Here is a 23,315-nt window from a genome sequence, read left to right on the forward strand (position 1 = left end):
CAAAGGGCTCTTAAGTGGTCCCCCACGAACATGAATCTTTAACTCTGCTCAAGGATGACCTGCAAGCACTTGGAGAATTCGAATGATGTGTGAGTAAAACAATCTTTAGCGGTGTTCGAGCTCGGTGGGATAACCAAATGAAAAACGACTTGGCAGGCGTTCCGCGCAACCGAGGATGGAGGCACGTGGCCGTGAACCGAGTACTGTTGATTCAATTTTATCCTCGATTTTATCTGTAGGTGTAAAAATCAATATAAATAAAATAAACAATTAGAAAAACGCAGACTTTAGCAGACCTTATTGGAGATGACTAGGTTAGAGTCCTGGTCCAGTCTGAAAGTTTTTCGGGTGGGACATTGTCATAACTATCCAGAGGATTGACTTTTTGTAATAACTGTGGGAATGCCAAATCAATACTGATTAGCCGCCCCAAAGTTTCAGGCGGAATATTACACATGGAAACCATTTTCAGGAATTCTGTAAATAAAAATAAGTTCCCGTATTATCCTCGGAAAATTGCCCCTAAACAATCAACTACTTACCATCAGCTTTGAATCGCAAAATATTGTCTCAATAATGCAAATAATACAACAGCAGGAAAAATGCAATGGCGATAGCTGGAGATTTTTGAGCAATCAGCAGCAGCAAACATATTTTTTTACAAACACAAGAAAAATCTAATTTTAGGTAAAAAATAACGTCCTTGCCTGAAAACGGCAAATACCTGAAAGTCGGTAAAAACTAACGTTAATTATCGTTAATTTTTACCGATATTTCAAGTAAACATCCAATACCTAATTTTAGGTAAAATAAAAACGTAATTTTAGGTAATCTAATGTAAGCGTGTAAGGAGCGAGTATCAAATCGAGTCTCCGAGTGGGGCACTTGTGCTACGTCATGGGTACTTAAGCGATCCGAAATCGTAAACTCAAAGCACAAAATAGGCGAAAGTGTCATATAGTTTCATCAATCGCAGCCGGCATAATACCAGTCAAAAACCTGGGTAGCAATCAAAGTCAGACGCATATTCCGAGATCATGAATACGGATAGCTGCGGCTAAGTTGGGGAACGGACGACTGTGGGCATTGCATAGTGGTAATGTTCAAGATCACAGGCAATTTATCACGGAAGACACAAAGACAATGTTTCAAAAATGCTGTATGCAGAGAATGCCGTAAACCACAAATGATTTGTTATATTACCTGATTTTTTTAAATAAAATATCAATTGTATATCTCTTGTTTTAATTTATAATTTGTAAACATAAACATTCAAAACAATCCAACCTAAAATACATTTTTCCCAGGAAATACTATTAGCGATAAAGTCAATCTATACTATATACCGTATTCATCAAAGTTATACTAATCGAGAATAAACTGCACTTAAACTAACACGGGGTCAACCAGGCGAATAGCCAGTTAGAATGACTTTTAATCTATTTAGCATAGATTTTTTCCAGAGTGTAGGCTATCACGCCTATCACCTATCACGCCTAAAAGTATATTATTTATTCTGAAATGCTACCGTGGTTGCATATAATAAGGCGCAGTTTTTCAAAAGGGCTTTTCATATAGACGACCAGTTTACGAACGATAGTGGGCCACAATGAAATACAACGCGGTAAAAATCATATTTAATGCTGTGGTTAGTTCCCTTTCTCGCTAAATATTTCTCGTCTAATCAGAATTATGTTCTTTGCCGCAGTAGACACAGTCACAGCAAATGAATCATTCTGAGTATGAATATTTGTTTTTTTTATTTGGCCATTGGAAGTTTGCCTATTACCAGGGAAAAAACGAAGCATTTGTGTGGCAAGTTCGACAGTTCGAAAATTAGCAAATTACTCGGACATAAGAATTGCTGATGCTACCCAGCAATTCCAATAAGACATCGATGCAAAATTATTCGATATCTGTCAAAAGTAATCTTGCTCTGCGATCAGGGTTATTCGATAACTATTGAAATGTCACTTTTAAGTTTAATTTCAGTTTAATTGTCCAAATGAGACAGACCCTTAATGAATAAGACATTCGGACGGGAAAAGCCAATTGAATGGATTATAATTGAATCGCCGTCAAATTAATTTAGTATCGAAATTAACTACATATTAAAATATCAACAATTTTATTACTTTTAAATCACTCGTGAGTTCGTAGAACCCAAAAAAACATATTTTTTTGCGATATTAGAAAAATGATTATAATTAATTCTTACTCACTAGTCAGAATACGTTGAAACAATAGAGGTAATAAACTATAGAGGAAGCTTATCGCTGTCGTCACTGGCGAAACATCTTTTGCTGGCGAGGATAGGGCACTAAATGTCAACAAAGGAAAAATCAATACGTTTTGACAGATAGGTACCCAACATGTTTGAGAACGATAACAAAGGGAACCGCAGCGACAATCGTCCTCTATAGTTTATTACCTCTATTGTTGAAACCTCGGTTGAAACCCATATACCACTATACAATTCCATTCACTCAAAAAAAAGATAACTGAGAATCAATTTAAAGCAATCTGAACTTCTGAACAATCTGAAAAAATGGAAAAAATAACCAACAAAAATTATACCTTCGTTAAATAATATTTCTACTTCCACTATGCGCACGATGTTTCTGAAGGGATAAGTATAGGTAAACAGTCTGTTCTGCCAACATTACCGCATAAAAAGCCTATTTACGAAATAAATAACACTATGGTCTTCTGTCAGTTGCCAGCTGTCAAGCTGAGCTGCTTGTCTGCGAGGGCAGAACGATTTTTTTGCTCTTCTCCGTGCTACGAAACTCTTGCTGGCTGTAAATTTCGTCGCGAAAAAGGAGATCGAAGTGAAAATTTCGTCGCTAAAAGTGTATTTTCCTTTAGTTCGCTTGTTGAAATCGGTCCGGAAGATAAATTTCCTTTGTTCGCTGGTCGAATCGCGGCGGAAAATCGGATCCGTTTCCGGGGTCGCGTCAGCCCCATTACTGGGCTCCCGTCGACGAGAGAGCGGAGCCCATCCACTACAGAGCTGCTGTGGTGTTGCCTTCAAAACCTTGGGGCTCCTCTCTTGTTGCTGCAACTTCGAATTGTTATAAAAAAAGAGTAACTGCGACGTCGACGGCACCATCGGTAGCAGTGAGGTAGAAGAAACGGAGGACGATCCAGCGACTCCACCGTCGGTGGCACACGTCGGGATGTTCAACAACTACGGCAACGTGATGACGGACCAGTTCCGCAAGGTGGAACAATACTCGCCCAAATCGTCGCCACGGGCGGGCGGGGCAGGCGGACGGTCCCCGGTTGTGGCCCGCCAGGACTCGTCCGGAACACTCAAAACCACGATCCAGCTCGGGAAGAATCCCTCGATCGTGCACAGCGGGCCTTTCTATCTTATGAAGGAACCACCAGGTGAGTGAGCATTTGAAGGTCGATTTATCAAAACGGGGCTCGGTTTTGCTGGGGAGCTGCTGAATCGTAATTTGGGTGGGAATGACGGATAACGGCAAGAAATGATAAAATATTCTTCTATAAATGTATTTCCTGCCAAGAAGATTAAAAATATTCACTTACTCTTGCAAAGTCACCGTTAAGCCATGTAGTTTTTACATCTGTTTTGATTGGCTTGTTGTTTCTGATTTAAGAATCAGTATTTAAAATTTTATATTTTTCCAAATCTTCAAAAAAGTCTTTCAAATTCAGTTTTGTTGAACACGTTGCACACTGGGGATTTTCAAAAGCAAAAGGCTCGAAATTTATTTACTCCATCTGACGCTACAAATTTTTCAGAAAGTATGTTTTCTGCGATGAATCGATTGCGCGGAGTTCCGTGCTGTTCAGACCACTTGGAAGTGCCCATGTTGCATCAAAATAACAATTATTCCATAATTTCTTAAAATTGCAATATTTTATTTATATATGCTTGGAAGTTCCGCTGGTAACTTTTCTATAAAAAAAAATCGAGAAATCGATTGTTCGTGGCTTAGTACATACTGGCCTGACTACAAAAAGGCTCGTGCAGTCCAAAATTAACAATGATTCACGTATGCTGCGAATTATAATCCCAGTTTCCGGCTATGATTTTAATTGATCCTAGTTAAAAAATTACTTCAATAAAGTATTTGAAGAAAAAGGGGTTCATATCTTCCTTTGCCATATACTGGGAAAATGCATCCTTTGAAAAAGGAATCGCACAGGACAATGTGTTTGAAAAATATGCTTCTATTTTCTGAAAAATTTACTTCAATGAATTTTATATTTATTGAGGAAGTATCAGCGTCAGTTTAAAGAATAGGAATAATATTGTGATTTTTAAGGGAATTGTGTAAAATAGGTAGTTCAAAGTGGTCCAGCACGAAACTCCGCGCAACCGTTTGTTTGAGAAACTGCATATGTAAATTTTTTTTTTGCTAAAATGATAATTTATATATTTACTTAAAAATTTGTATATTCTGAATCCTCGTCCAAAAATAAAAAATACAAGAAAAATGTTCGAGACAGCAGCGCGTACAGAGTGCTTTTTGCTCGCACATTTTTTTTCAAGTGTTTTTCTCGTTCGTTCGCTGTTTACGTTTTCGCTTCGTCGCGTTGGCGTTATTTTCCCCCGGACACGTCATGGGAGAGACTCGGTGAACAAATTCGGTCGAGGGAAAGGTGTCTAAGTGCACTGCTTTTGTAGGCGCGGGTAACCCCTCCAAGCAGCTTGCGCAGAGCAACGTGTTCTCGCCGTTGCCGCTTGATGACGCCGGCAATCCGCCGAAAAAAAATAATAAGGAGCAGGAAGGAAGAAGATCTAGTTTCGGAACTCGAGAGCTGCGGCCTGAAGCCAGTGGTCGTGCACAAGATCGCTCGTCGCGACAAGACGTGGAGATATCGTGACCAGCTTTACCAGGTCCACCTGGGGCACGGCTCTACCACGTAGAAGGACCTGAAGCTGGTCGGCGTTATAAATTACACCGTCGTGAACTGGAAGCGATATCGGCCAACGCACCGCGACGTCTTGTAGTGCACCAACTGCTCCAACTTCGGGCACGGCACCAGAAACTGCCGCATGAAGCCGCGCTGCAACAAGTGTGGCGAACCCCATCCGACCGAAGAGTGCAAGATGGAGGTGGCTGATCCCAAGTGTGCCAACTGCGGCGACAAACATCGGGCTACAACCAAGGACTGTCCAAAGCGGATGGCGGACCCTGCCGAAGAAGAACCATGTTCCTGCTCTCAACGAGGTGAACTTTCCAGTCATTCCGGCTCCTCGTTGTGCGGCACCATCCACCTGCTACAAACGGCTACAAAACCCGTTTCGACCAGGTCTTCACTCTTGATATGTTCATTATTAAAAATGGCTGCTAGGGTGGGCCTGGTCAACTTGAACGCTTGCTCGCTCAAGAGCAAAAACATCGAACTGGCTGATTTCCTCGAAGAGAAGGAGATCGACGTGACGTTTATCACTGAAACGCACCTAAAACCGGAGGTGAGGTAGTGAAGCCATCGCACTTCGATGTGACATCAACTGTCGCCTGCTGCCAAGCTTCCAGCTGAGCATCATCGAGGCCATCGGTGTCGGAGTGACTACTTCCGTCGGCACAATCACGCTCATTGCGGCATACTGCCCAACTCAAGCTAAAGCCGGCGATAACTCATCGGCCGCCCTTCAGAGGAACATCGTCAAGCTAACGCGGAGACAAGGTCAGTACATCATTGCCGGCGACCTTAATGCCAAACATCAAGCCTGGTTGTGTTGAACTTAATTAATAATTAAAAAAACACATTAATAAAGATCAAAAAAAAATCAAGCCTGGGGCAACAGTCACGGCACTCAAAACGGCACTATCTGGAGCAACGATTTAAAGGAAGGTCACTACACGATCCTGAGCCCAGATTTCCCCACTCGGCTGAGTCGGTCCGGCGTCCATTCGACAATCGACTTGTTCATCACCAACATGAACGACCACATCTCGCAGCGGGTCGTCTACCAGGAGCTCAGCTCGGATCACTATCCGGTGGTGGTGGAAGTGGGCTCCTCCATTAATCGGCATCAACTGTCCCGGCGAAATTATCATCAAGTCGACTGGGGCCAGTTCCAAAGGTGCGTCGATGCCAACGTCGACTACGAGGTGCGCCTGGAACCGCTGCGTGCGGTGCCCCCAGACGCGAATATTATCGCACTTTCATGAACCTCCGTGGTTTTCTCACGAAAAGAAAGCTTAGAGCACCAGGAAAAGGATACGGGGTGTTTTGAAATCTTTCATCGGTGAAATTTTGAATACGCCCTATTTTAAAATTGTATGTTGTTTCCCATATATGTACATACATGTTAGCTGAAAATATAAATATATATAGTGCTTAACTTTTCAATAGTAATTAAGTCAAGTATTGTTGAAATGCCAGTAGCAATACAAAGTATTCCAAATAAATGAATGTTCTTCGACATTCAGGTAATGTGTCCAGCCCACGTAGGTCTGTCATACATCAAGATTGGTTGAGCTAAAAATCTGATGGAACAACAGTGCCGAACACGATCATCACTTGAGTATGTCGAAAATCTCAACATCTTGCTCGAGGAACAGCTTGGTTTCCGTCGCGGTCGGTCAACCGTACACCAACTGACTCGAGTTACCAACGTCCTCAGACGGAACAAGTTTGTCTCAAAAACATCCGCCATGGCCTTACTAGTTGTCGAGAAGGCATTCGAAAATAAAAGGGCATGATGGCCTGGCGTACAAACTACAACGCTACAATCTTCCCAGCTACCTAGTGAAAATCTTCAACAATTACCTGTCGGCAAGGACATTCCGGCGTACTGAGTGTTCGAGTCCCATCGAAGGGAAAGTGGTTACCTCCAATACATTTTTCAAATCAAAATTTTCCACATAATATACATATTCACATCTGAGAGTTTTTTGTTGTTTTCTCGAAATTGTGTAAAATGGATATATGGCAGTTTCTCAAACAAATGATTCATATATTTATTAAAGAAATGTCAGCGTCAATTCAGTTTTTACACAGAGATTATGAATTTGTAAGACGAATAATTTGGTTCTACTTAATTGTCACTCGATTTGAGGATAAAATTTAAAATTTCTTTTTGGTACCGTATGGTATTAAGGTAAAATATTTTTCAACTATGTTTCTTATGCGAAACATACTTCCAATGAAACGTGTAATATCGTCAAGCAATGTGAAATTTAAACATTTTTAGTAATATAGTGAAAGTGTCATATGTAATGTAGGTAATGTTGTACTAACTGCTTTGAAATAAATAAATTTGATCGGAAATCAGACATTCTAACATGAATGTTTTAGGAGCAAAAATTTTAGGAGCAATTTAATTAGAAACGGTTGGCAGTACGGAGCTGTACTTTCCTTCTACTGCATAATAAACGCAATTTTTCAATTTCAAAATTAATTTTGTGATATCATAGGGGAACGGTCCGCCACTTCATCTCATAGCTCCTATTTCCATCCCATCAAAAGCTAAGAAATGGAAAGGAATTTGGTTTGTTAATTATTTTTGTGATTTTTTTCAGCAGTGAGCACGCATGTTGACAAAAAGAAGCGACGAATTTGGTGCCGTATTTCTTTGTTTAGCGATGAGATTGATATATGTACAGTGAGATTGAGATCGAAACAGTTCCCCTACTTGATACACAGTATAAGGAAAGTCCAACCCCGTACTACTTTCCGTTTTCAAATTACTTTTAGACATTCCACCAAAATAGGCTGACCATACGTACCGTATTTAACGGGACAGTCCCGTTTTTTAGCCCTTATTTTGCTGTCCCGTCGTAATCTAAAAAATCCTCAATTTGTCCCGTTTTTTCATTGATTCATCAAAGGAGCTCCAAAATATTATTCAGATAAATTCAATAGGAATCAAACAAATTCAACAGGAATTTAAAACCAAAAACAAAGAAAGTGGACGAAACCCATAGAAAAAGTGTGAAATGTTATGATATTAGTGTTGCTTTTAAAAAAATGGTATCTATGCCGTTATGTATTATTCATGGACCGACTTTTCTTAAGGATGTTTAACAGTTAATTACTACAGGTGAAACGGGGGATTTTTTCATTTTAATGACTTTTTTATCTGCTTATTCCGAAGGAATTCAGATTTGGCCAAGGGGCAACTAACTCTAAACTTTCGACAGTATCCAGAAATACTAACAAATACTAACGAAAAACTACTGCGCATCTATGGTAAATTGATCGAAGAGCCCTGGTTGGGAAAGTAGGAAACACAACAGCACCAAGTCAATACAGTCCATCTAGATTAAGGCAATACATAATTTCTGTTATCTTTAAATTCTTAAAAAATCGCTAAACAACCTTTTCTATTACTAATACTTTTTTAGTTAACTTTGAGGCCCACTTATTGGTTTGATGGCATTAGAAATATAAAATGCGGTTTGAAAGTTTTCTGGAATCTGTAAAAGGTAGAAATCAGGTGTTTCCAATACGGGGGATTTCCAATACTGTGTTTCATCAACTAACTGACAAACGCCATAACAACCGAACTAGCAACCGTTTCTTTGTTTGACGGAAATCATGGATACTAGAAATATCACGAAATACTATTGCGGAACAATGAGTAATATTATCGCAAAGTTTAGAGTTGGTTGCCCCTTGGTTTTGGCCAATTTCATCAGTGGGTTGAACGGAACCGGTAACTTGGTTGCAACTTTGTATATCCTTAAAATCAGGTCAAGCCTTAGCGTCAAAAAAATGAAGCGCAGAAACAGACATTCTAATTATACTCTTTGTTATCTGCTTTACCACATATTTTTCGATCGTTTATAAAATAATTTATAAATCAGCTGAACAAAACCGAATTCAGGCCAGTTTCTAATCGAGGGAAAATTTGTTCGGATTTCGGTCCTCACATACTTTAAGGCTAGTACAGAGATCAGGAGCTTGTCTGCAAATATCGCTTCCTTATGTGTGGGCCGGTTTTATGGAATTTCGTTGTAGAAAATCAAAATTTCAGCCCGATTTAAAATACAATCCGGCGGAAATCTCCGAGACTCAGAGCCGTAAACCAGTCTAAAGTAGCCAGGATTTGTTTTTTTACTTTTCGTGACGAAATTCTATGAGTTCCGCCTTTTGGGTAGCACATGGGAACAACATAAATGGACCTTATTCCCGAGGTGTGAAGCTACTTTTAGCTACTGAATTTGAATCAATTTCGATCTAAAAGAACTGTGAATTGATTAGGTTTGACATTTATTCACATACGAAATATAGAAATAATTAAAATTACATTTGATTAATGTTCTTTCCTTGTTAGGATTCTGGTAATTTTTATCCGCAGATTTTCCATTACTTATATTCATGAAAAAGGGTTTTAGTTAGGAAATCAATAAGTCCAGCCTATTGCTCTTCTTGTCTTTTGACATTTTTTTTTCATAAAATTATTTTATATTTCCTCTCTAATACCCAGACCGGCTTTAGGCAAGGCAAGGAATCCAAAGGAGAATGAGAAAATCTCTCACTTATCATATTTTTCGGTAGCTTTACGATAATAAACTGATTCGGGGGGCTACAACCCATAATAAATTTATTTTAAAGGTTCCCCCAAACACACGCGACGCGACAGTCGCGACGCGATTCTATCGCTTGGCGACAGCGATTCTGTCGCCATTGGTATGGAAGCGTAGATAGAAAATTGCCTGCAGCGACCCAACGATAGAATCGCGGCGACTAGTTGTCGCCGTCGCGGCGATGAAATCGCTTAGGTCTGGGGGAGCCTTAATAAGCCCAAAATTGTTCCTTCGTGTTTTTGTCCGCGCCCTTTTGAAATTTCCACAGCTCTTGAATTTTAGCATGTCCCGTTTGCAAGTGCGTTTGTCCCGTTTTTTCACCGAAATGATCTGGTCAGCCTACACCAAAAGAGCTTCAAATAACTTTCGTATACTTCTAGAATTTTTAAGAGGATTTTTAAAAAAAATCCCGTGTGCATCCCGGTGCAATTTTTTTCAAATATCATCCTTCGGCTTCTTCTTCTTCTTGCAACTTTTAATCGCCACGATTTTTCTTCTTATCGGTCGGAAAAGTGACATCCGCTGCGGGCCGATGAATATTTCAGTGAACTCGGAGCATTTTAGTTCACCGGATGTTCATGTCGAGGTTCATTTTTTGTAAACATTACCCGCAGCGGATGTTTTCTTCTTACTGAAAATCGGCGCATGACGTCATCGCGGTTTAGTCCATGATGATGGAAACTTATCGTTTTTGTGTCAAACCACACAAGTCAAACCGGCTCTACTCTACCTAAAACTGAGTTCAATTGAGGCGGCCATTAGCGCTCGTAAAATGCTGTACATGACCAAATTAACTGGGATAAGCAAATTTTGAGAGAAATTAAATAAATATATTGTAACTCTGTTAACAATCATCCGATTTTGACAATTTAGGGATGCCTGAACCGGAGATTTAATATTTTTTCACAGTATGTTTACACTGCCGCTAACCGCAAGTCGAGCACATCATATGGAGGCCCATATACAGAGTGCTCGACTTGTGGTTAGCGGCAGTACAGGGCTGGTTAAGGTCTTCTTCTTCTTCAATGGCTTTACATTCCAACTGGAACTTGGCCTGCTTCAACTTTCCTCAGTTATTAATTGAAAGCTTTTCTATGCCCGCCAATGCATGAGTATGTATCTTATGTGGCAAGTACAATGGATACACTATGCCCAGGCCGGCTAAGGTCCTCCGAGAAATAAGTACAGAGAACAGACGTTCATCTTCAATTGCGTGGTTGTGTAAAAGTTTGTACTCGTCATTTTGAACTATGTCGTTATATCTCCGTTGCGCAGTGCTAGTGTGCTGATAAATATGGTTCAAATTTGCCGTGTTTTACTGTTTAGCGCTAGTGTTAATTCCAAATTGCCCCTAGGTTGTAGCACCACACTGTTTATGTTGTGTATTCCAACACCATCGCTTAGTGAGATTGAGCTTTCATGTCGGGCAGCCTGTGATCGCGGCGCTGAGGCGCGATTCAAATCTTTAAACACGATTTCCACGAAATTTTGTTCGAGCTTCCACGTCTGTTCTCTGTAAAATAAGTTTATAAGAATCCGAATGAAAACACACATTAAGATCCGTCTCATTTACCGAATTAAAATTGAAAGTGCCAGTTCAAAGATTTAATAAATACCCAGTCTTAAAAAAGGCTGGAGCACCCTCCAAAACCATTAAAACATAAATCTATCAAAAGTAATCTTGCTCTCCAAGCAGGGTTATTCGATAATTATCGAACTGCCACTATGAGATATGAGACAGCACACCTACTTTCCAGTTGACGAAATCAGTTCATCTATTTGATCTTAACGCATAAACTCTTTGGTTACAAACTTGAGCTCACGGCTTTGGTTACAAACTATAGGCGTCGAAACTAAGATAAATTAATCTACTTAGTCATTGTACGTGTCATCGACAGGTGTTTTATGAAACACTATTGGAACCTTTTTCCTTTACATTTGATCTGATCCAACTGGAAGTGGATGTCGCATTGTGGATAAAATTTTGCTTTACTCTGGACCATTTGTGTGATGTTAGAATAATAGTTTTTGGAAGCATAATGGACTTAGCGTAAACATCTGGAGATTAAAAATAATAACTATCTTGCACTGGAAAAAGTTTTTTTGGATGGCAAGAAACCTAACCCAGTATCGGCAGTATAGCTCATGTCGCAAATGTGCCGATTATGAGTTAATCTTAAGAATCCTAAGTAACCTAAGAATTAAATCAGTTTAGTAGTGATTCAAATTGGTGCATTTGATTTTAATATGAATCTAAGACATGCATCTCCCAGCAGCTGCTCTAGATTTGTTTAAGTTCAGATTGAAAAGCTAAAAACTGTTGCACAGCTTTGTTCTATTTTCTGCAGGAATCACGAGATACAAATATTTCTTTTATGTTTGACGATTGAACGCGTTATTTTAACTACGGAGTTCGGATCAATGCACTTTACCCGACGTTTCTGAGCAGCAAGATAATTTTCATTTATTCAAACAAAATTAAAAAAAAACATTATTTTGCTTCAGATTCCAACGAGAATAGTATTCTAAAATTAGAAGAAAAAATGAATCACTGCTGATCAATCAGCTAATTGGTTTGCAGTCTTATTTTTTCTGCTTGCAAAAATTTGGTTTTCAAACAGTGCATTAGGAATTAAAGGCCCACTCTTTATCACAATGCCAAATATTTGTCAAATTATTTCAGACATCTATCAAACTGTTTAGATCAGGCAGACTTGACAAATTTGTTAGTGTAATTAATTTGATATTTGTTATAGTGACAAAGACAATGCCGATAACTTTTGCGCTTTAGCGAAACATATGTATCTGAAATGAACGAATCAGCTATAGACATAATAGCAATAAAGTTTTAAAACATATTTTAGATGGTGCGCTTTTTCTTTTAACAACAGCTTAAAATCGAGCCTAAAATAAAAAAAAACTGTTTATTTTGTTTTTTATTCGAATTAAATCTGCCCTCGAGCGATATTGTCGCATGCGTCACTGTGTCCCGTGCTTAAAGCCAACGCTTGACAGTTAGCACCAAGTTTAGCATCAAGTTTTCGGCTTCAATCACATTGTATGCAGATGACAGCCGTTTCAGGGGGCTGGTCTAGAAGCTTCCGTTTGACGAGTTCGAGGGTGAGCTCTGCGTCAGACCGGCTCTCTAGGGCGGACGTCAATGTGTCGTAGGAACTCGGCAAACTCCTCAAAATCCATCGCCCAGCTTTTTACCACCACCTAACGTGCATGTTGTACGAAACAAAGTAGTACGACAATGTCAACAGAAGGCGCTAGTGTGAGGTGTCAAATACAAAGGTATACGATGCGCGCGCCCCTGGATGTGAAACTCGCAAGCAGTTGAATTTAAATCGACCGTTAAGCTCATGGTCGATGGGAATTTCCTCAGTGTTACGTCTGTTTGTCTGTGTCTTCACCATACACGAAACGTTTATCGCAAATCTGCTTCAAAAGCGAGACTTTTAAGGTTAGGGTTGCTGTTTCGTGGTGCTGCTGTATCGCGTCCCATGCTGCCTTTGCTGTCTTGGTCGCACGGATCAACCCGTGCTGTTTATCCGAGACGAGAAGGTCGATGGTGGACCAAGCCTTGGAGTCCAGCGTATTCCAGGCGTCGTTGGTTTCGCTTTGTTTCTTGACGCCAGGGTCGATGCACCGCCACAGATCCTCTCGAATGAGGAGCATTTTCACTTTGAATTTTCAGGTGAGATAATTGGAATTATTCAACTGTTGGATGTTGAACCGATTACCGTCCATTTCCGCGCAAAAACTTTCGAAACTTTACGAAAAACCGAACAAATTTCGCGAAAAACCAAGAAATCTAAAATGGCGTCAAATTTTCTTTTGTTCCTCCAGTCTCTATCACGCACAGGCCCATAACCTGTCGGGGATTTATGCGCAGCGAGAGAAATAAAACACAACGTCTGTTGTCTGGAAGAAACACGTACGAACTAAGTCTTTAATTTTTTGCTGTTAGATACATGTGGTTGTGGTGGATGTGTGCTGTAAGCTACACTGAATCAAATATAATTCAACAAATGATTAACTTTATTCGTTGCTGGCACGGTTGTGCCAACAGGGGAAAGTGGGGCAAGATCGCCATATGGGGCAAGACAGCCAACGTTGATTATGACTTAAGTGAGCATTATATTCACATTATTATTACGAGGGATGGTTAACAATAATGTAAAAGGGCTATACAACTGAAAAACGCACTTTGACAACCTCACTTGTTCTTGAAATATTAATTTTAAGATGGTTTAATATAAATTCTAATTTTCTTATAATTTTGTAGTTACATAATGTAAGATGATTTAAACAACGGATATGGTTTTTATCGTAAAAATTAGTTTTAGGCAAATTCAGATATTGTAGAGCCAGAGGTGAACAAATTAACATGGAATACGACATTTTTGAGCGAAACATAATTTGAACATGATTCCTAGAAGTGCAAAGAATGTGTCCGTTTTAAATAAATTCAGCAAACTTTTAATTTAATTATTGGTCCTCGCTCGTCTTGCCCCGAGGGGGCCATGTTGTTCCATATGATAAATATACTGCCGTGAATCGCATATCTGTCCCATCTTTGCTGGGTTTCCTATTCATATGGGACAAATATGCGATTCACGGCAGTATAAGCCTCATGAAAATACCTTTTTTTAAACCAGTTTATAAGATATTGAAAATCAATGGTTATTGGTACTTATGTCAAAGGCAGGTCATCATAAAGGTGTTTCATGGAGAAATCACCAGAATTCGAAGGAGTTTTACTATTCTACAAAGATTACCGCTTATGGTGGCCATCTTGGCCCACTTTCCCCTATATATGCGACAATAAACATCCTGTCTTCAATTTCAGGCGAAGGTGAACTCACCGGTGCGACCAACTTGATGGCCCACTATGGCCTCGAACATTCGTATAGTAAATTTAGCGGTAAGAAAGTAAAGGAGCAACTTTCATCGTTCCTGCCGAACCTGCCTGGCGTCATCGACGGGCCGGGACATCTCGTAAGTATTACCGATGAATATTAATAATTCATTTGGAAATTTATTTTATACTGATATTAAAAAAAACATTAGTATTCAAATTAGGAATTCATTCTAATGAGTTCTATTTGCATTTATTGTTATAAATCATATTTTATTTTTCCTTCAACAGGATAACAGTTCGCTCAGAAGTGTCATCGAAAAACCACCAATTGGCGGCAAAGATCTAGCTCCCCTCACAAGCGTACAATTGGCCGGATTCCGTCTGCACCCCGGACCCGTAAGTTTATTCTTATACTACCAATTGTCATATCCATCTCAAACAACATTCTATCCCCTCCCTTCTAGCTCCCGGAACAGTACAAGCACCTGAAGACGGCCCCCACTAGGAAACATAAGAATAAGCATAAGAAACACAAATACAAGGAGGGCGTTGTGCCCCCATCGGAGCAGTCAGCGCTGGAAGCATCCGGTCTCGATACCCACGAGAAGAAGCACAAAAAGCAGAAACGTCACGAAGACGATAAGGAAAGGAAAAAGCGGAAAAAGGAAAAGAAGCGCAAGAAACAGCGCCACAGTCCGGAACATCCTGGTAGCGGGGCTGCCTCGATGCCACCGCAAACCCAAGTCTTCTAAGAAACTGGCAACGTTTTGTATAATCAAAAGTAAGGAACCCTGGATGGATGCGTGAATAGAACTGCAACAACACAACAAACAACAACCACTAACGTAGCTTAGTGCTAGTTAATAAGTACGGTAAAGATTACATTATTAAGTCACAACACTTTATTTTTTGATCGAATCGCGAGGAGTTCGTGGCTTGTGTTCGTAAGTGCCAGACACCAGATACTCCCCAGAGAGAAAATGTGAATATTTCCCCTTTTCCCCTTCCTTTCGATAGCAGAACGGCATACAATACTAACAGTATATTACATATGCAAGGCAAGGAAACGTAACTTTTTTAAAAACCATATACAGATCCGGTAAATCGTAGTGACTTTCATGAGATACAGAATAAATGCACCGACTCGGTTAGCTCTGTTTTTGTTGATAGGTTTAATAAAACCCGAACGTTTTGCATACAGAAGTGATTCCTTACCACAACATTAAATACTTATTTATAAGTGATCGATTGATGATATGTTGACGACTAGTGTGCAATCGAGCATCGATTGAAAACATGAAAAATGCCAATTTTCGATAGTAGGAGTGTGTCAAAAGAATATCTTCAATTAGAAAAAAAAGAACATTATATAATAATAAGCAACAAAAAGCCTTGTTTTTTCTCATTACAAAGAGAGAAATCAGAAAACAAAAATTCACAAAAAACATTTAAAAAAAACCTACATAGGTATCATGTAAACAGGTAAATTATACTGTTAAGATTTTTTTTTCTTTTTGTCCAATTTTTTGATTCGGGAATATCGCCCACCAGAGCGGTTCCAATCTAGTTTTATTGCTTCTGTTTATGGTACAGAACGATCCGCGTTCTCGGACGTATAGAAAAAACGGGACTGTAGAGCCCGGAACGATTCTCGGACCTGATTACTTCCACCAATACGAAGAAAAGTCGGTCGCCCCAGAAAGCAGCATGGTTTATCTTTTTTAGTAAACGTGTATTTATATGCCCTATTAAACTGAGTTATTATTTAATTTTATTTTGATTTAGCAATACATTTGAAGCAAGTGAAAAATCAAAACGTTATTTTGCTGCTTTTGATGCGAAAGAAAATCCATTTTCCAAAATTGCTCGCACATATTCATGCGCATCAACGAGACGCAAGTGATAGGAGAGCCCTATATTCCAGCTGGGGAAAGAAGGCGGAAGAAAAACAAGATCACGCAGTTGCAGACGCAGGCCTGGTAGCGGGTCACTTTTTAGTGACTCGGTCACTTTTTTCGGGCAAGTCACTAAAAAGTCTCTTTTTTCGACCTCAAGTCACTTTTTTCAACTATTTTGAAACTGCTGACTATTTTTTTTTTAATAAATCTTTATGTGTTCGTCGGATGATGCTTTGATCATGGCGGAAATGTAATTACGGATCTTGATCACTGAGAAACTTCGCCACGCCAGCCATTTAACTCGCAGCTCTTATTTGCATTTCACCAGTAGCTAACTAAAGATACTTTACGTCACAATTTATAAGTTGGTATACAGTCATGCAAGCAGGAGACCTGCCGATTCCGATTTTGTTTTAAAGCTTAAAGTTCATACAGGTAAGGTGGGAAGACTTGATTCCATGGGAGACTTGATCCCTTGGGAGACTTAATTCTCCGCTATTTTACTGTAAATGTGCTAAATGATCTTCACTGATAAAAATGCCAACATTCCACCACATTTTCAGGATAGTTGGATTTTGGGTTGTTACTACAATATGAGGAGACTTGAGAAGTTTGGCAAAAAAAAAGAAAATATAAATTGTTCTCAAACGGCTGAAAGCTCAGAGAGCATGATCCAGCAGGTCGTGCGTTCAGTTCCATGCTGGCTGTACCAAAATCTTCATACTTTTTGTTTCGTTTTCTACCAAAACGATTCGTACTGTTGTTATTTTTGCACTTAAAATTCCAATAACTTCCGTGGCACCTATAACAAATCTCTGCATCTTTCTTAAGTAGGTGTTCAGCAAATCCAGTGAACATAATTTTCACTCATTCTCACAAGAAGAGAATGCTCATTCACGCAGATTTTTGCCAAGGAATCATTTATCGGAAAAGAAAAACAGGTCTTATGAGTCATAACCATGTTTCGCTCACTTCCAGTGGCGTAAAAATTTGATCTGCTCGCAAGACTACTCATAGTTTTGAGTAGTCCTGCTTTTGACAGATATTTAGTAAAATTTCCATGGTATTAGACAATTACAGCTCTGCCACGCTCTCGCAAATAAATCACGTAACTAACCAGAATGGACGTAGCTTAGACCTATGTTTTGTCAGCGTTCAAGATGTCGCGCCGTTCATATGCGAGGCTCCATCACCACTGGTAAAACTAGTTAACCACCATCCTCCTCTGCTGATTTCTCTACACTGAAAGTTAGAAAACTATGTCGATACCTCCTCCGCTGCATTCTTCTATGACTTCAGAAAAGCTGATCATCGCAGTATTTGAAATCTCATGTCTAGTTTAGACTGGGGTAATATTCCGGACAATGACGAAGTCGACCGAGCAGCTGAAACGTTGTCCCATGTACTGTCATATATCATTGACAGACATGTTCCCAAAATAGTGAAGCATAACCCTCCCCACGCACCGTGGCAAACAAGTGGTCTAAAAGAGCAGCGTTAAGGAAGTTCTCAAAGTACCGTACATTGTCACTGAAACGGCACTATGCACAAATCAATCTCGAATACAAACGGACTGCCAAAAGTTGCTTCTCGCAGTATCAGCGTGGACTGCAAAGGAAGCTGAAAACACATCCTAAAAAGTTCTGGAAGTACGTAAAAGAGCAACGTAATGAATCTGGCCTTCCTTCGCGAATGACGCTTAACGGAATTTTGGCGTCTAATTCTCAGAACATCAGTAGACTGTTTGCAGAAAAATTCGCCAGTGTTTTCAGCAATGAAAGATTATCAGAAGACCAAATACGAAATGCTATGAGCTCCGTTCCTATCTCCGGCCAAGCTATGAGCATGTTTGATATCAATGTTGAAATAGTTCGCGAAGCTGCATTGAAACTGAAAGCATCCTACAACCCCGGACCAGATGGAATTCCTTCCGCATTTCTGGAAACGCACATCGATGGCATTATTATTCCGTTAGTCCATGTTTTCCAACTTTCGATTACGTCAGGATTTTTTCCGTCTTGTTGGTAACAGACGGGACGTTGCAAATTACCGTGGTATCACCTCATTGTCTGCTGTTGCCAAGTTGTTCGAGCTAGTCATCATGGAACCTCTACTCGCCCATTGTAAATCATACATTAGTGACGACCAACATGGATTTATGCCCGGACGTTCCACTGCTACAAATCTTTTGTGCCTTACCTCCTACATCAATAGCAGCATGGTGGATCGCAGTCAAACGGACGTTATCTATACCGACCTAACAGCAGCCTTTGACAAATTGAATCACCGCATAGCTATTGCTAAACTGGATCACCTCGGAATCAATGGTTCTCTCTTGCGATGGTTCCAGTCGTATTTAACCGGTCGCAGCCTTACCGTGGTTATTGGAGATCATCAGTCGAACCATTTTGCCGCTACCTCAGGCATTCCTCAGGGTAGTCACCTGGGACCACTGATATTTCTGATCTATTTCAACGACGCCATTCTAACAATCAAAGGACCACGGCTCTGCTATGCAGACGACCTCAAACTGTATCTCCGAATTTGTTCCATTGAAGACTGTCACTCTCTCCAACGCCAACTGGATGCCTTTGCAAGTTGGTGCGTGCTTAACCGAATGGATGTTAACCCATCTAAATGTTCGGTAATCTCTTTCTCGCGGAAAAGGGGAAACAATAATTCACAAGTATATCTTGTATGACACAGAACTTGAACGAGTCGATCAAGTTAAGGATCTGGGAGTTATTCTAGACTCAAAACTCACCTTTAAGCAGCATGTTTCCTACGTGGTCAGCAAAGCATCAAAGGTTTTAGGTTTCATCTTCAGGATTGCCAAAGAATTCACGGACATTTATTGTCTAAAGTCGTTGTACTGTTGCCTGACTCGTTCGGTTCTGGAGTACTGCTCGGTTGTCTGGTCTCCACACTATAATAATGGCGCCGAAAGAATTGAATCCGTCCAGCGTCGTTTTCTGAGATTCGCATTGCGCAGATTACCGTGGCAAAACCCCTTCCGTCTTCTAAGCTATGAAAGCCGTTGCCGTTTGATTGATCTGGAACTCCTTTCCGTCCGCCGAAGCACAACGAGGGCATTACTGATAGCAGATCTACTACAAGGACGACTCGACTGCCCTTCTCTTCTGGAACAAATTAACTACCACGTGCAACCCCGATCCCTTAGGAATAGTTCGATGTTCAGGGCTCCTATGCATCGAACGAACTACGGTATGTTCGGTGCTATCGGCGGTCTTCAAAGACTATTCAACAGAGTTGCATCTCTTTTTGATTTTAACTTGTCCCGTCAACTAATTCGCGAAAGGTTCAGTTCTTTTTTTAGGAATAGTTGATAATGATACTTGACCATATAATGTAATTTCGCATTTTGTAATTAATTATAAGTAAGCATCATTGGGGCCAATACAGCCTGTTGATGTATCATATAAACAAACAAATTAAGAGAGAGGGCAATACTATTTTACTTAGTCACTGAATAGATTAAAGTTAGCGTGTACGATTTTCGTTTCTCTTCTGAGTTCGTTCTAATACAATGTTCGCACTAGGGACTTGTAACATGTTATTCGGCTATCTTGATGAGCTTTCTTTTGTCGATAATTTGAATAACATGTTATTCAGGTCGTAATGCGAACATAGTAGAAGAGAAAAGAGTGGTGCGTGAAAGATGTTTTCCGCCACAAATTACGAAAAAAAAGATTGTCATTCGACCCAAAAACGCTTGATTTCCGCCAAGCTACTGACATCCTATTGTTTAGCCCATCGCCAGATCGTAGCCAGGATGTCCTGGGCTATATATTATATATTATTATTAGCTATATATATTATATATATCCATAATGATGACAGCGGGACAGCGGTCTATGTCTATTGATGATGATGACACCGCGCTTGTCACCGGCTCGATTTCCGCTCATCAAACTTTCAATTGAAACTGAAAGTCACTATTTGGTCACCTTTTCTGGGTCACTAAAGTCACTATTTTGAGCGGCATCGGTCGCTACCAGCCCTGCAGACGGGACACGAAGAAATCATCGTAGAGCCTCAAGAAATCGTGACTAATCTGTTTGATTTTTTCTCGAGCCCATACTCAGAAGAAACAACAGAAAACGACGGCAAATCCAACAACGGGGACAATTTTGCTTGCAAACGGATGACCCATTGAACGTAGCATGCATGGAGGAGATAACAGTAGAAATCTATGTGCTATCTGAGCGAGCGACCCAAACGATCTTCCGGTCCCACGAGAATTTTATCTCCGGGTGTTTGACGTCATCCACCGTGAGTTGAAAATACGTTTGAATGTTGATGTTAGTAAAGAGGGGAAACGCTAACACAGCCCGAGCGTAACGGCCCATATCACTGCTCAACAGCGATAACATCCTGTAGCACATTATGCAGACCCACCGCGTCATAAGGAACGGACAGAGCGAAACATCTTTCAGCTCCTCATATCACTCTCGCTCTGAAAGATCGGATCGCCAGTTTCCATAATCACCGTCGCGCCGGAAAGCAAATCAGCTTCGATCTGGAGAACGGCTTCAATTTGGTCCAGCAACGCATCTCTCTTCTCTCGAACAATTGGTCCACATCCAGGCTACTCATCAATGGGCACCTCTCACGATCGTTCGAGATCGCTCGGTCGGTGCGGCAAGGCGACCCGTTGTCCATGCACCTGTTCGTACTCTATCTTCATCCACTGGTGTGTATGCTCGAGCAAGTATATGTGGGGATGATCTGCTGGTGGCTTGACGTTGTGAAAAACGGTTGCAGTGAACGTTGATTATTTCGAAGGTAACGAAATAGGTACCCAGTGGCTACAAAGAGCCAACGTACCTATCCACACTAACTGCAACCTGTCCAGTCTTTCGACAAATTGAAAACCATTCAACAATTGTCGCACGGTGTATCTTGGAATAAGGTCTGCTTACAAACTTTTTGCTTTCGCGGATGTTTCGGAGTAACTCTTGATTTGCGTTCGGACTTCTTAAGTTGTTTTATGTCATACGAAGCACGAACTCCTTTGAGACATCGCAGGTAGGGCCTTGAAGTCAATTCTGTTGCTTTTTTACGTCTTGTCTCCTTACGACTTCTCTTGGCAGTTACCTTTGGTAACGGAAGCTTATCATCAGGAGTGACATCAAACGCACCTCCTGCGAATGACACGTTGCCAGTTGCCTGGTTGGTTGGTTGGCTTATCGATACCAACCCAATTGAGCTTCTGGAAAATCGGTTGGTCGGGACTTGCTCTAGGATGTGGCAGTAATGTAAGAGCATCCTTTTCGATTGGTTATTCCAAGGCTTCCGGAGCATCAGTTACGTCGGACAGTGCGAAATATGCCGCAGTAAAAATAAACCGATTAAAGGATACGATTCCCGTAGCTTTGAATTCATTCTGTACCAATGAACCTGTTGTGGTCTTCAAGTCTTCCCGAACAAAGCGCTCACATTATTGACTGTGACCACCTTTTTCGGATTCTATCTGAGGAAAGCTTCGATTGCTTTCGATTTGAGGGAGGTCGACTATCGATCGGTCCAGTGTAGTCGATGTGAACACGCTGCCATGAGTGTGTTGACTTAAGTCTCGACAGCGGCGCTGATTAAGGCGGACTTTTAGTTGCAGCTGTGCAACTGTTGCATGCTTTGACGTGCGCAGTGATGGACGCGTCAATCGACGGTTAGTAGACATAGCTTCGCGCCGCTGATCCTTTTGGGATGACCTGGGATGGATGGCTTTCTTTGATTGCAGCCAGCCACTCAGAATGAAGTGATATACCTTGCTAAGTACCGGATCGGAACGGGTGGCTCGCTGAATCGTCCTGAAATGGAGAGGAAGTGCTTCAACTGCATCTAACGCGTTCGATCTTACATTATTCTCCGTGACAACATTGGCGACGACTAAGTCTTCCTCCGGTTTGACGTGCTGGTTGATCAGCCGGGACAGGATGTCGGCGTTTCCGAACTTGTCGATACTGATGTAGATGACATCGAAGTCGTAAAGGAGTGCCCAACACTGCAATCAATTTGCCGTGCAGACTGGAGTGCCTTACTATGAACCGAAGATTCGAAGCAGTGGAGCGTGATCGGTCTGCAGAGTGAAATGGCGACCGTGCAGCGTTTTATGTAACTTGGTCGCAGAAAGGAGCGAGTCCCTTACGATCCGGTTGGCTGTAGCCTTGCTTTACGGGAGTCAGCGCTTTGGACGCGTGCTGCACTACTTTCAGGAAAATTTTGGCTGATGGTCGCACCAATGCCAAACGACGATGCATCCGCAGTTACTACTATGAGGAGCGGCGGATTGTAGTGCGTCAGTAGCAAGTCAGACTGGAAAATCTGCTTCAAGGTAGAGAAGGATTTCTTTCGGATATCGAAGCTTGCGCATACTCGGGATAAATTTCCCGTAATTCCGTAATAAATCCCGTAATAAATATAATAATAAATCCCGTCCCCAAGAACGATCGAACTTCCGGAACGATTTTCAGCATTGGCATTTTTCAAATGGCTTTGATTTTAGCTGCATCCGGACGCAAACCGTGCTCATTCATGAGGTGTCCGACGTATTCGATCTGTGGCTGGCCGAATGAGCACTTTTCGGTTTTGATGGTGAATCCGAATTCCAGGATGGAAACGAAAAACTGCGTGAAGGTTGCGTTTGTGATCTTCTTCTTCTTCTTCGACCCCGTTGACTAAAACTTCATCGAGATAACCCGAAGTGCGTTCGAGACCATCGTGTCTTACTTTACTTATGGATTCTGTACACCTCCGGTGGTGCAAAGGGCCGGCTTGAAAGATCTCCATCCTGAGCGTTGCCTGGCTATCGCTTTAACCTGTTGCCAGGTTAGATTTCGGTCGACTTCTTTTATTTCTTTATTGAGGCTTCGCCGCCATGAGCCTCTGGGTCTGCCTCTGCTGCGATGTCCCGCTGGGTTCCAGTCTAATGTTTGTTTACAGATTTCGTTTCCGCCCCTACGTAGAGTGTGGCCGACCCAGCCCCACTTCCGATCCCGAATTTCTGTTGCT

General features: G+C 41.0%; 1 protein-coding gene across 1 annotated transcript; it reads left to right on the forward strand.

The window, feature by feature from the left end:
- Positions 1-2,712: 2,712 nt before the first annotated feature.
- Positions 2,713-16,201, forward strand: LOC134226672 (mediator of RNA polymerase II transcription subunit 19). The gene is made up of 4 exons (XM_062707604.1): positions 2,713-3,393; positions 14,374-14,522; positions 14,674-14,781; positions 14,850-16,201. The coding sequence occupies exons 1-4, from the start codon at positions 3,180-3,182 to the stop codon at positions 15,135-15,137; spliced, it is 759 nt and encodes a 252-aa protein (XP_062563588.1). The 5' UTR covers positions 2,713-3,179; the 3' UTR covers positions 15,138-16,201.
- The last annotated feature ends 7,114 nt before the right edge of the window (positions 16,202-23,315 follow it).

This window comes from Armigeres subalbatus, chromosome 3 (genome assembly GCF_024139115.2).
Source record: "Armigeres subalbatus isolate Guangzhou_Male chromosome 3, GZ_Asu_2, whole genome shotgun sequence".
NCBI lineage: Eukaryota > Metazoa > Arthropoda > Insecta > Diptera > Culicidae > Armigeres > Armigeres subalbatus.